Source organism: Pristiophorus japonicus, chromosome 30, assembly GCF_044704955.1.
Source record: "Pristiophorus japonicus isolate sPriJap1 chromosome 30, sPriJap1.hap1, whole genome shotgun sequence".
Taxonomy (NCBI): Eukaryota; Metazoa; Chordata; class Chondrichthyes; family Pristiophoridae; genus Pristiophorus; species Pristiophorus japonicus.
Window position 1 is genome coordinate 3,217,403 of NC_092006.1, and position 15,694 is coordinate 3,233,096.

General features: G+C 49.9%; 1 protein-coding gene across 7 annotated transcripts in view; it reads right to left on the minus strand.

Annotated features, from left to right (window-relative positions):
* The window catches only part of adar (adenosine deaminase RNA specific), an 87,750-nt gene that overhangs the window by 18,756 nt on the left and 53,300 nt on the right, over positions 1–15,694 (minus strand). For all 7 annotated transcript variants that reach the window (XR_011588693.1, XM_070868545.1, XM_070868547.1 and 4 more), the window contains 3 exons: positions 12,076–12,229; positions 11,002–11,173; positions 1,555–1,648 (listed from right to left, as the gene is read on the minus strand). Coding sequence is in view for 6 of the 7 variants with exons in the window: in XM_070868545.1 (XP_070724646.1) it covers positions 1,555–1,648; positions 11,002–11,173; positions 12,076–12,229 (420 nt within the window). In the remaining variant the exon portion in view is untranslated. The remainder of the gene's footprint in view (positions 1–1,554; positions 1,649–11,001; positions 11,174–12,075; positions 12,230–15,694) is intronic.

Below are 15,694 nucleotides of genomic sequence, written 5' to 3' on the forward strand. Positions count from 1 at the left end.
ACACAGTCCGTGTAGCACTGAGGGGGAAAAAAAACCCAAACATATCTTATATGTTCTGAATTTCGATTGAGTTAGGGTGCCACTGCTCGCAGTTGCACAAGGAATCAACGCGCGCTTCGAAAGCCCGTGAAGGAGAGTCAAGGTTAACTGTGCCACAGATGGGATTTAACACTGCCAGATCCTGGTGGGAGAATTAAAAAAAAAAGGATCTGCAGGGATTTGGTTGGCATGGTCGTTGCGGAGACGAGGCCAACTTTAATTACATGAGGGGAGCGAGAAACGGTGAGGTTGCCCTCAGTCTCCAGGCAGCTTAATGCAACATATCTCACAAAATGCACATTTCATCTCGGAGCCAAGACCCCAGTTATTCAGCAAGCTATCTCCTTCCTCGGCCCTGCGGGATTCGTCACAACGTCGCTCACTCCCACATTTTCCAGCACCTCCCAAACCCGCGACCTCCACCACCGAGAAGGACAAAGGCAGCAGGGCGCATGGGAACACCACCACCTCCACGTTCCCCTCCCAGTCACACACACACCATCCCCACTTGGAAATATATCGGCCGTTCCTTCATCGTGGCTGGGTCACAATCCTGGAACTCCCTCCCTGACGGCGCTGTGGGAGCACCTTCACCACACGGACTGCAGCGGTTCAAGAAGGCGGCTCACCACTTTAGGGATGGGCAATAAATGCCGGCATTGCAGCAACGACCAATAGGTGGAGATCCTCAACTCTTGCGGGTCTTCCCTTCGTCCTACAATCGCGGAGGGGAAAATCGCAGCTCCGGCTTAAGCCAGATGCCAGTGCAACAGTCACTCAAAAGATTTCAGGAGTTTAACATCCCCACCCAGAGTTCCAAAGACTCTGTTGTCCTCCGGTGTAATTGAGCTGTCTTCTATTTAAATCACCCTTTCCCTGGACCTCAAGACTGTGGACCTGCCCCTCTCCTAAACTCCTGGGTCTAACTCTTGGCATTGCCTCGTGGCTCCCTGTCTTACGGCTCCATCAATCGACAAACAACCGTTGCCCAGCGAGAAAGTTGAAGGAACGAGGAAGGGAAGCGAGTGTTCACCGGGATGGGGTAAACATAACCCCATGTCCTGTGTCTGCGCAGGGAGGGGAAGCTCCTGGTCATGATGCTGGGCACAAACGATGTGCTACAAATCCCCTCCTCTTGCTGGGGTGCAATCCCACAGGTCCCGGCCCCTCCGCACCTCACCCAACTGGCCTTCCTTCACAAACCGAGACACTGTGACACAATGCTACGCACCGAAGAGGGGCTCGGAGCCCCGACGGTCTCTGCACGCACGCACGCACGTTCCAGCGAGAGTCGCGGGATCGGGAACAGACCGAACAATGACAGGTGGGCAAAGACCGTGTGGCCCATCCAGTCTATGTCACACAAATGTGGCACCTTGTGCAGCACAATACACACACTCGGCACCCCACCTGAACCCCGGCTCTCCCTTCCCTTGCCATCTGCTGGTTTGTGTAGCACAGCACCGCGCCAAGTAGCCCATTCACCGACCACACTAAGCCCCGGGAACGCTTTACCTTATGAAGCACCGCCGTGAGATGATTTCAGCGTGACAGTCGTTAACCGTCTCCCCTTTAAGACTCAGCTCTTCCCCCTTAACGCATCGGTTACCTGTGAAGAAGCAAGAGTGTGTGTCAGCAGCGTTACAGCGATCCCCGGCATTCCCAACTGTGCTCCCCGGCCCCGACATTCCCGACACCAGGAGTGCCCATAGCGCCATGTTGACTGATTGTCAAGCGCACGGTGACCAGATTAAATAGCCACAAGCAGTCAGTGTCAGAATGCAGCCTCCTCTTGCTTGGAAACAGTGAAAAATTATTTGCAATAAAAATACATTTTTCTCGTCTATTTCCCCAACCTCCTGAAGGCGCCGACTCTTGCTGAGATTGTGACATGGACCTTCCTAAAACTCACTCAAGCGCCCGACCTTCACATCGCAACTCACACAGATTCAGCAGGCTAGTCGACCATGGAATGCGCCACAGCCAAGTCGGATCCTGTCGTCAACACACACACGCACACACACCAGCATGGGTCACTGGGCAGTGATCAGGAGCAAGAACCCTGCCTGATTTCCCCCTCTCTCTAACCCAGGAGTCACTGGACAGTGATCAGGAGCAGGAACCCTGGCTGATTTCCCCTTTCTCTCTCTCGTATATTATTTGAGGACCCCTGAAGATGCCCATCCCCCCCAGCTCCACACTGAGAGCGCAGTTTTCCATTCGATGTGCATAACCCAGTAACTGGAGACTAATCAAAGAGAGCTGGGCTTGGCAAATCCCCTCCTGCAGAAACTCTTTGCAAATCAAAGAGCAGTTCAGAGAAAGATTACCGAAAATAAGCGCTAAAATTAATAGCCTCAAGGAGCAGTCTTGTTTGCTGGCGGTTTGCAATTATATAAATCCCTGTTGCTCAGGCACAGATGGTAATCTATTACCGAGCACGCCAGCCATCTCCACTCAGTGTAGTACTCGCCGTTAGAGATTAAGATTGAGAAAGTGTTCAACGAATCCATTCAACATGAAATAATGACTTATATGCTACATTATATTCCCTTCTCGCAGATTATTCCTGCAGTCTAAGAACCCTGAAATCGAAAGTCTCACGGCGTTTCAGCACAAGAAACATTCCCGAAGGACGGACTGCTACAGTTTACGTCTCAATTCGCTAAACTGGAGACTCAGTATCGTCTGCTTTGACAGCAGACCACCTCTTTTGCCCTGCCGACACTAAAACACCGATCTTTATCCCTTTCCGTATGAGGCCAGACCACAAGATGTCTTACTGCAATTATATATGGTCCTGGTGAGACCACACCTGGAGTATCGTGAAGTTTGGGGTCTCCTTACCTAAGGAAGGATATACCTGCCATAGAGGGAGTGCAGCGAAGGTTCACCAGGCTGATTCCTGGGATGAGGGGATTGTCCTATGAGTAAAGGTTGAGCAGACTGGGCCTGTATTCCCTAGAATGAGAGGTGATCTCATTGAAACATACAACACTCTTACAGTACATGACAGGGTAGATGCAGGGAGGATGTTTCCCCCCCCGGGCTGGGGAGTCTAGAACCAGGGGTCAGTTTCAGGATAAGGGGTCAGCCATTTAGGACTGAGATGAGGAGGAATTTCTTCACTCGGAGGGTGGTGAAACTTTGCAATTTTCTCTGCCCCAGAGGGCTGTGGAAGCTGGGTCATTCAATACATTTAAGACAAAGAAACATAGAAAATAGGTGCAGGAGCAGGCCATTCGGCCCTTCGAGCCTGCACCACCATTCAATATGATCATGTCTGATCTTTCCCTCAGTATCCCTTTCCTGCTTTCTCTCCATACCCCTTGATCCCTTTAGCCGTAAGGGCCACATCTAACTCCCCCTTGAATATATCTAACGAACTGGCCTCAACAACTCTCTGTGGTAGAGAATTCCACAGGTTCACAACTCTGAGTGAAGACGTTTCTCCTCATTTCAGTCCTTATCCTAAGACTGTGTCCCCTGGTTCTAGACTTCCCCAACATCGGGAACAATCTACCCACATCTAACCTGTCCAATCCTATCAGAATTTTATATGTTTCTATGAGATCCCCTCTCATCCTTCTAAAGTCCAATGTATAAAGGCCCAGTTGATCCAGTCTCTCCTCATATGTCAGTCCTGCCTTCCTGGGAATCAGTCTGGTGAACCTTCGCTGCACTCCTTCAATAGCAAGAATGTCCTTCCTCAGATTAGGAGACCAAAACTGAACACAATATTCCAGGTGAGGCCTCACCAAGGCCCTGTACAACTGCAGTAAGACCTCCCTGCTCCTATACTCAAATCCCCTAGCTATTAAGGCCAACATACCATTTTCCTTCACCCCCTGCTGTACCTGCATGCCAACTTTCAATGACTGATGTACCATGACACCCAGGTCTCGTTGCACCTCCCCTTTTCCTAATCTGCCACCATTCAGATAATACTCTGTCTTCGCGTTTTTGCCCCTAAAGTGGATAACCTCACATTTATCCACATTATACTGCATCTGCCATGCACTTGCCCACTCTCCTAACCTGTCCAAGTCACTCTGCAGCCTCTTAGCATCCTACTCACAGCTCACACCGCCACCCAGTTTAGTGTCATCTGCAAACTTGGAGATATTACACTCAATTCCTTCATCCAAATCATTGATGTATATTGTAAAGAGCTGGGGTCCCAGCACTGAGCCCTGCGGCACCCCACTAGTCACTGCCTGCCATTCTGAAAAGGACCCGTTTATCCCGACTCTCTGTTTCCTGTCTGCCAACCAGTTCTCTATCCACGTCAGTATATCACCCCCAATACCATGTGCTTTGATTTTGCACACCAATCTCTTGTGTGGGACCTTGTCAAAATCCTTTTGAAAGTCCAAATACACCACATCCACTGGTTCTCCCTTGTCCACTCTGCTAGTTACATCCTCAAAAAATTCCAGAAGATTTGTCAAGCATGATTTCCCCTTCATAAATCCATGCTGACTTGGACCGATCCTGTCACTGCTTTCCAAATGTGCTGCTATTTCATCTTTAATAATTGATTCCAACATTTTACCCACCACTGATGTCAGACTAACCGGTCTATAATTACCCGTTTTCTCTTGCCCTCCCTTTTTAAAAAGTGGTGTTACATTAACTACCCGCCTGTCTATAGGAACGGATCCCGAGTTGATAAGACTGTTGGAAAATGATCACCAATGCATCCACTATTTCTAGGGTCACTTCCTTAAGTACTCTGGGATGCAGACTATCAGGCCCCAGGGATTTAACGGCCTTCAATCCCATCAATTTCCTGAACACAATTTCCCACCTAATAAGGATATCCTTCAGTTTCTCCTTCTCACTAGACCCTTGGTCCCCTAGTACTTTCAGAAGGTTATTTGTGTCTTCCTTCGTGAAGACAGAACCAAAGTATTTGTTCAATTGGTCTGCCATTTGTTTGTTCCCAATTATAAATTCACCTGAATCCGACTGTAAGGGACCTACGTTTGTAGGACAGAGATCAACAGTTTATTAACCAATAAGTGATTATGGGGAGCGGGCAGGGAAGTGGACCTGAGTCCATGATCGGATCAACCATGATCTTATTAAATGGCGGAGCAGGCTCGAAGGGCCGAATGGCCTACTCCTGTTCCTATGTTGTTAAGATGTCAGAATAGAAGATTGCGAGTGGGAGAAAGGTCACGGAGCTGTATCTAACCCCGTGCTGTACCTGCCCTGGGAGTGTTTGATGGGACAGTGTAGAGGGAGCTTTACTCTGTATCTAACCCAGTGCTGTACCTGCCCTGGGAGTGTTTGATGGGACAGTATAGAGGGAACTTTACTCTGTATCTAACCCCGTGCTGTACCTGCCCTGGGAGTGTTTGATGGGACAGTGTAGAGGGAGCTTTACTCTGTATCTAACCCCGTGCTGTACCTGCCCTGAGAGTGTTTGATGGGACAGTGTAGAGGGAGCTTTACTCTGTATCTAACCCCGTGCTGTACCTGCCCTGGGAGTGTTTGATGGGACAGTGTAGAGGGAGCTTTACTCTGTATCTAACCCCGTGCTGTACCTGCCCTGAGAGTGTTTGATGGGACAGTGTAGAGGGAGCTTTACTCTGTATCTAACCCCCTGTACCTGCCCTGGCAGTGTTTGATGGGACAGGGTAGAGGGAGCTTTACTCTGTATCTAACCCCATGCTGTACCTGACCTGGGAGTGCTGGGTGTTTAAAATTTCAAGTAAACCATTGTGCAGCACCAACACTCCAGTGTGTTCATACACAGCAGCTCAGTCTGTCTGAAAGAGACAGACTGGTGGCTTTTAGGTGGGACCTTTTAGCAGCCCACAGATAATGTGAAGCTTTCTCTCAGACGCGATTTAGATCTCCAATTGCCAGTGCTCTTTTTGTTTAGAAAATCTGCCTTCCCAACAAGTTGCCAGCTGCGTCAGCAACCTTCCCGAGAGAAGGATCTGAAAGAGGCAAACATCAAACGCGCCTATAAATACTGCACCAACCTCCAGAGTCCTCACTCTTCAAACCCAGTACGCCACAAGCCTCCCTGTCTGAAGCTGAACTACTGCCAGCTCCCTGCGTTGAAGTCGCTGTCCCCTGAGGAATTGCATTCGATGCAGTGAATGCACAGGATGGGGGCTGAAGTACAGAGGCTTAATCGCACAGAAGGCGGCCGGCCATTCAGCCCATCGTGCCTTGGCGGCTCTTCCGAGCGCAATCGGAAACTGATCCCCACCGCCCTGCTCTCTCCTCAGAGACCAGTATCTGCCGCAGTTTTGGTTTGGTTTCCATATTTACGAAAGGATATATTTGCTTTGGAGGCAGTTCAGAGACGGTTTACTCGGTTGATTCCGGGGATGAGGAAAGGTTGAGGAGGTTGGGCCTCTACTCATTGGAATTCAGAAGAATGAGAGGTGATCTTATCAAAACGTATAAGATTATGAGGGGGCTCGACAAGGTGGATGCAGAGAGGATGTTTCCACTGATGGGGGAAGACTAGAACTAGGGGGCACGATCTTAGAATAAGGGGCCGCCCATTTAAAACTGACATGAGGAGGAATTTCTTCTCTCAGAGGGTTGTAAATCTGTGGAATTCGCTGCCTCAGAGAGCTGTGGAGGCTGGGTCATTGAATATATTTAAGACAGAGATACAGTTTCTTAACCGCTAGGGGGGCGGGCAGGGAAGTGGACCAGAGTCCATGATCGGATCAGTCATGATCGTATTAAATGGCGGAGCAGGCTCGAGGGGCCGTATGGCCGACTCCTGCTCCTATTTCTTATGTTTTGAAATATTTAGCCAATTTTTCTTTAAAGGATGCAATGGTTTCTGCCTTAACCTCTCCGTGTGGCGAAGCATTCAATGCTCCAGCACCCCTCTGTGTGAAGAAATATCTACCCTCTCTCCTCACTCGCAGTAATAATTTTAAATCAATGATGTCTCGTCACCAACTCCCCAACCATATTCTATCAAAAGCCTTCATAATAACCTCAATTAAATCCCCTTTCAGCTTTCTCTGCTCCAGTGGAAATAATCTCAGTCTCACCCATCTCTGGTAATAAGAAATAGGAAGGGTCGGCCATTCGGCCCCTCGAGCCTGCTCCGCCATTCAATAATATGATCATGGCCTCAACTCCACTTCCCCACCCGCTACCCATAACCCTTGACTCCCTTATTGTTCAAAAATCTATCTATCTCCACTTTAAATATATTCAATGATCCAGCCTCCACAGCTCTCTGGGGCAGAGAATTCCACAGATTCACCACCCTCAGAGAAGAAATTCCCCCTCATAGAAACATAGAAAATAGGTGCAGGAGTAGGCCATTCGGCCCTTCGAGCCTGCACCACCATTCAATAAGATCATGGCTGAACATTCCCTCAGTACTCTTTTCCTGCTTTCTCTCCACACCCCTTGATCCCTTTAGCCATAGGGCCACATCTAACTTCCTCTTGAATATATCCAATGAACTGGCATCAACAACTCTCTGCGGCAGGGAATTCCACAGGTTAACAACTCTGAGTGAAGAAGTTTCTCCTCATCTCAGTCCTAAATGGCCTACCCCTTATCCTTAGATTGTGACTGATGTACCATGACACCCAGTTCTCGTTGCACCTCCCCTTTTCCTAATCTGCTGCCATTCAAACAATATTCTGCCTTCATGTTTTTGCCCCCAAAGTGGATAACCTCACATTTATCCACATTATACTGCATCTGCCATGCATTTGTCCACTCATCTAACCTGTCCAAGTCACCCTGCAGCCTCTCAGCGTCCTCCTCACAGCTCACACCGCCAGCCAGTTTAGTGTCATCCACAAACTTGGAGATATTACACTCAATTCCTTTATCTAAATCATTAATGTATATTGTAAAGAGCTGGGTACCCAGCACTTAGTCCTGCGGCACTCCACTAGTCACTGCCTGCCATTCTGAAAAGGACCCGTTTATCCCGACTCTCTGCTTCCTGTCTGCCAACCAGTTCTCTCTCCACGTCAGTACATTACCCCCAATACCACGTGCTTTGATTTTGCACACCAATCTCTTGTGCGGGACCTTGTCAAAAGCCTTTTGAAAGTCCAAATACACCACGTCCACTGGTTCTCCCTTGTCCACTCTGCTAGTTACATCCTCAAAAAATTCCCGAAGATTCGTCAAGCATGATTTCCCTTTCATAAATCCATGCTGACTTGGACCGATCCTGTCACTACTTTCCAAATGCGCTGCTATTTCATCCTTAATAATTGATTCCAACATTTTCCCCACTACTGATGTCAGGCTAACCGGTCTATAATTACCCGTTTTCTCTCTCCCTCCTTTTTTAAAAAGTGGTGTTACATTAGCTACCCTCCGGTCCATAGGGACTGATCCAGAGTCGATAGACTGTTGGAAAATGATCACCAATGTATCCACTATTTCTAGGGCCACTTCCTTAAGTACTCTGGGATGCAGACTATCAGGCCCCGGGGATTTATCGGCCTTCAATCCCATCAATTTCCCTAACACAATTTCCCGCCTAACAAGGATATCCTTCAGTTCCTCCTTCTCACTAGACTCACTGTCCCCTAGTACATTCGGAAGGTTATTTGTGTCTTCTTTCATGAAGACAGAACCAAAGTATTTGTTCAATTGGTCTGCCATTTCTTTGTTCCCCATTATAAATTCACCTGAATCCGACTGTAAGGGACCTACGTTTGTCTTCACTAATCTTTTTCTCTTCACATATCTATAGAAGCTTTTGCAGTCCGTTTTTATGTTACCTGCAAGCTTCCTCTCGTAGTCTATTTCCCCCCTCTTAATTAAATTCTTAGTCCTCCTCTGTTGAATTCTAAATTTCTCCCAGTCTTCAGGTTTGTTGCTTTTTCTAGACAATTTATATGCCTGTCCTTGGCTTTAACACTATCCTTAATTTCCCTTGTTAGCCACGGTTGAGCCACCTTCCCTGTTTTATTTTTACTCCAGACAGGGATGTACAATTGCTGAAGTTCATCCATGTGATCTTTAAATGTTTGCCATTGCCTATCCACCGTCAACCCTTTAAGTATCGTTTGCCAGTCTATTCTAGCCAATTCACGCCTCATACCGTCGAAGTTACCTTTCCTTAAGTTCAGGACCCTAGTTTTCGAATTAACTGTGTCACTCTCCATCTTAATAAAGAATTCTACCATATTATGGTCACTCTTCCCCAAGGGGCCTCACACAACAAGATTGCTAATTAGTCTCTTCTCATTACACATCACCCAGTCTCGGATGGCCTGCTCTCTAGTTAGTTCCTCGACATATTGGTCTGGAAAACCATCCCTAATACACTCCAGGAAATCCTCCTTGCTGCCAGTTTGGTTTGCCCAATCAATATGTAGATTAAAATCGCCCATGATAACTGCTGTACCTTTATTGCACACATCTCTTATTTCTTTTTTGATGCTGTCCCCAACCTCACTACTACTGTTTGGTGGTCTGTACACAACTCCCACTGGCGGTTTCTGCCCTTTGGTATTCCGTAGCTCCACCCATACCGATTCCACATCATCCAGGCTAATGTCCCTCCTTACTATTGCATTAATTTCCTCTTTAACCAGCAACACCACACCGCCTCCTTTTCCTCTCTGCCTATCCTTCCTAAATGTTGAATACCCCTGGATGTTGAGTTCCCATCCCTGGTCACCCTGGAGCCATGTCTCCGTGATGCCAATTACATCATATCCGTTAACTGCTATCTGCGCAGTTAATTCGTCCACCTTATTCCGAATACTTCTCGCATTGAGGCACAGAGCCTTCAGGCTTGTCTTTTTCACACACTTTGCCCCTGTAGAATTTTGCTGTAATGTGGCCCTTTTTGTTTTTTGCCTTGGGTTTATCTGCCCTCCACTTTTACTATTCTCCTTTCTATCTTTTGCTTCTGCCTCCATTTTATTTCCCTCTGTCTCCCTGCATAGGTTCCCATCCCCCTGCCATATTAGTTTAGTTCCGTCATAAATAGGTGACCACTTATTCTGAAACTCTGCCCCCTAGTTCTAGATTCCCCCACGAGGGGAAACATCCTCTCAGCATCCACCTCATGGCATCACCTGGTGAACCTACACCATCGGCTCTAATGTTCTTTCCTAAACAAGGCACCCAAAACCGCGCATAGCACACTAACCGAGACCCAACCATGCTTTTGGAGAAAGCCATCAGCACTTCTTCACTCTTGTACCCTCTCCTGCCATATTCTCTTCCCCTCTGCTATTGGCATTGATTCCTGCTGGCGTATGGTTTCTAGTTCTTTGCGCGAGGGCCCAGACAGTGAAAGTCGGTGGACTATTCGACCCGGGGAGCATCGCAAGAGTAAAATCGCCTGACGTTCACTGCTGGGGGGGGCAGGGGGGGGGGAAAAGAGAGCCGTGATCGGGAAGGGCTGATTTCTCCTGTCTCGATCAGCCATGTGCAGTGGAAAACCACTGCAGGGAGCAGCGCATGCTGCTGCAGGAGGGGCGAAGAGAGTTTGTAGACAGAAGTGACCGAGTCCAAGAAGAGGAGAGGGCCCAGGGGCAGCACGGTCCAGCCCACACTGCGATATGTGTGCACACTAGGTCCGTGCAGCAGAGCTGGTCTCCAGTCGTCTTGCCACTGGACCAAGGCCTAGCTCGGTCAAGCCCGTGTGGTGGCTGGTGTGCAACGGCCACCCCACGTTAAAAAAATCCACGCACAGGCATCTTCCACCCTTCAGGATCCGGAATATCAGTTCCTTCATTGAAACACCTGTGAACTCATCCCTTTTTGGCGTGGAAGCAAGTCATCCTCGATACGAGGGACCGCCTATGATGATGAGATCAGCCAACTGGGCACAGCACAGAGGGACCAAAACCTAGCTGGCGTGCGAGACCCTACTACCACACCGGGAAGTGCATTTATCCAACCGAGCCACGCGTGGGATGGGGGTAGACTCCACGAGACGGTGCCCGCTTATTCCCACGTCCTCCCGCGAACCCGTACCTGTGCCCAGGCTAACCGTGGTGCCCAGATCGTCGTCGCCCCGCTTCATGATGAAGGCCGCCAGGATCTTGCGGCCCAGCAGACTGTGCTGGATGCGGGCGGTCAGGCTGTTGAAGCACTGGTGGCTCAGCATGGCGATCTGGTCATGCAGCGTACCCCCGGATACCGGCAACTGAGAGAGAGAGAGAGAGAGAGAGAGAGAGAATATTACATCACGCAAGGGGATTTGGGGGGACTGCTGAGCCTCAGCACATCCCTCACAAGGTGATTTAACCTTGCAACTCAGTTCAGCAGCTCTTATCCCCAGCTTACTGCACTGGCACGCGATACCATTTCCACTTGCACAACCCATCAGCTCCACGCGGTGGCTGCAGAAAAGGCATACTACACGTTTCAAAAACAAAACGCGCCCAGCAGCCAAACGTCCTGTCGCACGTTCCCGACTTCCGAACCCTCCGGTCCGCAGTTTTCTCCCTCGACAGCCGAGAACGTGGCCGTTTATTTTTAAAATTCGGGATGTGGCGTCACTGGAAGGCCGGCATTTATTGTCCCTGGAGAAGGTGGCACGGTGAGCCGCCTTCGTGAGCCGCTGCAGCCCTGTGTGGTGAAGATGCTCCCACAGTGCTGCAAGTTGGGGATTTTGACCCAGCATCGATGAAGGAACGGCAAATAAATTCCCAAGTCGGGATGGAGAGACTTGGAGGGCGGGGGGAGGGGGGGGGCGAGGGTCAGACGTGAAACTGCGTGGTGGTGGTGTTCCCACATGCCTGCTGCTGCACTTGCCCTTCCAAGTGTTGGAGACTGTTTCCACCCTTGACTTCATCCAAATGTTGTGTTTGTCGGGGGCGAGGTGACAGTGAGCAGTGGCAAGCTATTCAACTGTGGGGCACATCACACGATCCTACCCTTGGGCAAAGTCCACCCACGCACACTGACAGGGGATTTGATCGAGAGTGAGAGGACGGTTGGATTCCTCCCCCCCGCCCCAAGGCTAAAACTAGCGACTCCTCAGCTGTGGCGGGTTGTGAGATCTCGCCCAGCGAGCCGTGCTTGTTTGATTATTGCGGTACCCACCTCAGAGCAGAACTCTCCGGTCCGCGCCGCCTTCTCGCCCTCGCCGATGAGGACGCGCAGCGCTGCATCTGCCGCCTCCTGCTTCGCCTGCTTCTTGCTGCTCGAGCTCACCGGGGGGAACCAGCGGCCTCCGACCTTCGCCTGGTACGTAAACCTGCGGCACGGCGAAAGGAGAGGGAGACAAAACGCCGACATTGCTTGGGTCACTGGCGAGCGTTTGGACAGCAGAGTCAAACAGGCAATGCACATTATTATCGCTTAAACCCCACCCCCCGCAACCTGAAGGCACGGACTCGTGTTGAAGTAGGATCCCACAGGCAGCTGGGAACTCACTCCAAGTGCCCGCTAGTGCGCGAGGTCAACAGGCTATTCAACTGCAAGGAGCAGTCACAAACCCAATTAGGGTAGAACCATCAGGAAAGATTAAATAGGCTGGGCCTCCTTTCTCTAGAAAAGAGAAGGCTGAGGGATGACCGGTGACCGGATAGAGGTCTTTAAGATTATGAAAGGGTTTCGATAGGGTAGCTGTTTGCACTTGCGACCGAGACCAGAACTAGGGGCCATCAGTATAAGACAGTCACTAATAAACCCAATGGGGAATTCAGGAGAAACTTCTTTACCCAGATACATTAATGATTTAGACGAGGGGATTAAATGCAGTATCTCCAAATTTGCGGATGACACTAAGTTGGGTGGCAGTGTGAGCTGCGAGGAGGATGCTATTAGGCTGCAGAGCGACTTGGATAGGTTAAGTGAGTGGGCAAATGCATGGCAGATGAAGTATAATGTGGATAAATGTGAGGTTATCCACTTTGGTGGTAAAAACAGAGAGTCAGACTATTATCTGAATGGTGACAGATTAGGAAAAGGGAAGGTGCAACGAGACCTGGGTGTCATGGTACATCAGTCATTGAAGGTTGGCATGCAGGTACAGCAGGCGGTTAAGAAAGCAAATGGCATGTTGGCCTTCATAGCGAGGGGATTTGAATACAGGGGCAGGGAGGTGTTGCTACAGTTGTACAAGGCCTTGGTGAGGCCACACCTGGAGTATTGTATACAGTTTTGGTCTCCTAACCTGAGGAAGGACATTCTTGCTATTGAGGGAGTGCAGCGAAGATTCACCAGACTGATTCCCGGGATGGCGGGACTGACATATCAAGAAAGACTGGATCAACTGGGCTTGTATTCACTGGAGTTCAGAAGAATGAGAGGGGACCTCATAGAAACGTTTAAAATTCTGACGGGTTTAGACAGGTTAGATGCAGGAAGAATGTTCCCAATGTTGGGGAAGTCCAGAACCAGAGGTCACAGTCTAAGGATAAGGGGTAAGCCATTTAGGACCGAGATGAGGAGAAACTTCTTCACCCAGAGAGTGGTGAACCTGTGGAATTCTCTACCACAGAAAGTAGTTGAGGCCAATTCACTAAATATATTCAAAAGGGAGTTAGATGAAGTCCTTACTACTCGGGGGATCAAGGGTTATGGCGAGAAAGCAGGAAGGGGGTACTGAAGTTTCATGTTCAGCCATGAACTCATTGAATGGCGGTGCAGGCTAGAAGGGCTGAATGGCCTGCTCCTGCACCTATTTTCTATGTTTCTATGAGAGTGGTGAGAATGTGGAACTTGCTACCGCAGGGAGTGGTTGAGGCGAATAGCAGAGATGCATTTAAGGGGAAGCTGGATAAACACATGGGGGAAGGGAGACAGGAATAGAAGGATATGTTGATGGGGAGAGAAAAAGGGGGTGGGAGGAGCCTCGTGTGGAGCATAAACACCGGCACGGACCCATTGGGCCTGTTTCTGCGCTGTAAGTTTCCAGTAACGCGTGCTCATCCGATATCGATATCCAGATACTCTCTCGCAGGGGTTCCTGGATAATCTGATGTGGGACCCCGGATCGAGTTCCTGCCTCCCTCACCGGGGAGGTGGTGGGCTGGGGCGATTTTCTGCAGCCCCTGCAGCAATCAGAGAGCAGTTGGGAAGGTCGTGCCACAAGGCGCGGCTGCAGCACTGACCATCGCATCCCTCGTGCGAAAGGTGGGCAACGATTTGAAGCAGAGGAAGGCGCCGAGAGGGCCAGTGGGATCAGTTTGGAATTGCCCGCGCGGTCAGCCTCTGCAATTCTAAACGCGACGGGGGACACGAGCAGAGGAGGTGCCTGTGCAAACCGCAAACACCCACCCACCTCGAAAGCTAAAACGGTCACACCGAGGGCTGGCGAGGTCTGGAACGCACTACCTGAAGAGGGAGGTGGAATCAGATTCCGACAGCAATTGGACATGTGCTTGAACTTGCAGGGTTATGGGGACAAAAAGCTGGGGGGGGGGCTGGGACTAAAGCAGACAGCTCTTTCAAAGAGCCGGCACAAGCACGACAGGCCGAACTGCCTCCTATTAGATTCGAAGGGACGAGAGCTCGGACACCAGGGTAGAAGCAGAAACCTCAGCTCGCGTAAGCAGCAACTTTAAATAGCGACTGACGACCACGGGCAGTCTCTGAGCCGAGGCGTCGGTATCTTCACAGAAACAGTATCCAAGCTGGCTGCAGTTCCCAGCCACGCCTGATAACGGGCGGTGCCGAGTGAACAGTTTGGTCACGAGGCTGAGTTAGCACCAGCGGGAGAACAAACCCCGACACGTCGGCATGGCACCTCCGATCGCTGCCCTCACACCAGCAGGCAGACCTGCGACTATGTCACCTCAGGTGTTGCACAACCCAAAATGATCTCTCTCTCTCTCTCTCTCTCTCTCTCTCTCCCAGACGCATCCCAATTTTGGAATGACCGAATCTATAATTGTGACTGAGAGTTTATAAATACAGAAATTTCACAGGCTCGCACTCACTTCATCGAAACGGCAGTGGGAATGTAAGAGGTGTGAACCTCAGAGTGCGGAGGGGGTTTACAGGAATGGGACCAGGGGATGAGCCACTTCAGTTTTGCGGGGAGACGAGAGAAGCTGGCATTGTTCTCCTTGGAGCAGAGGTTAAGGTCTTCAAAATAATGAAGGGGTTTTCAATGGCAGGAGGGCCAGTAACCAGAGGACAGAGGAGATTAAAAACATTTTTATTTTAGTTTAACGCAGCGAGTTGTTGTGATCGGGAACGCGCTGCCTGAAAGGGCGGTGGGAGCAGATTCAATAGTGACTTTCAAACCGGGAATTGGATAAATACTTGAAAGGGAATAAATAAAAGGCTACAGGGAAAGACCGGGGCTGGGGGGGGGTGGGGACTAGTTGGATTGCGCTGCCAAAGAGCCGGCGCAGTCACAGGAGGAGGCACTTCAGGCTCGAATATACTCCTCCTGTGCAGCGCGAGTCTACAACTCTACGCAAACTGCACGGGTAGTTTCACATGCCACCGCTGTTACTTGGACACAAGGGCAGTAAGACGCAGGCTCACCTGACGATGGTCCATCGAGCTATCAATTGCACTGTTGGGAAACACTGAGCAGAGGGCTCAACAACCAGGAGGCATAGATTGAAAGTCATTGGGGGGAGGTTTAGAGGGGATTTGAGGGGAAATTTCTTCACCCAGAGGGTGGTGGGGGTCTGGAACTCACTGCCTGAAAGGGTGGTAGAGGCAGAAACCCTCACCATATTTGGATGTGCACCTGAAGTGC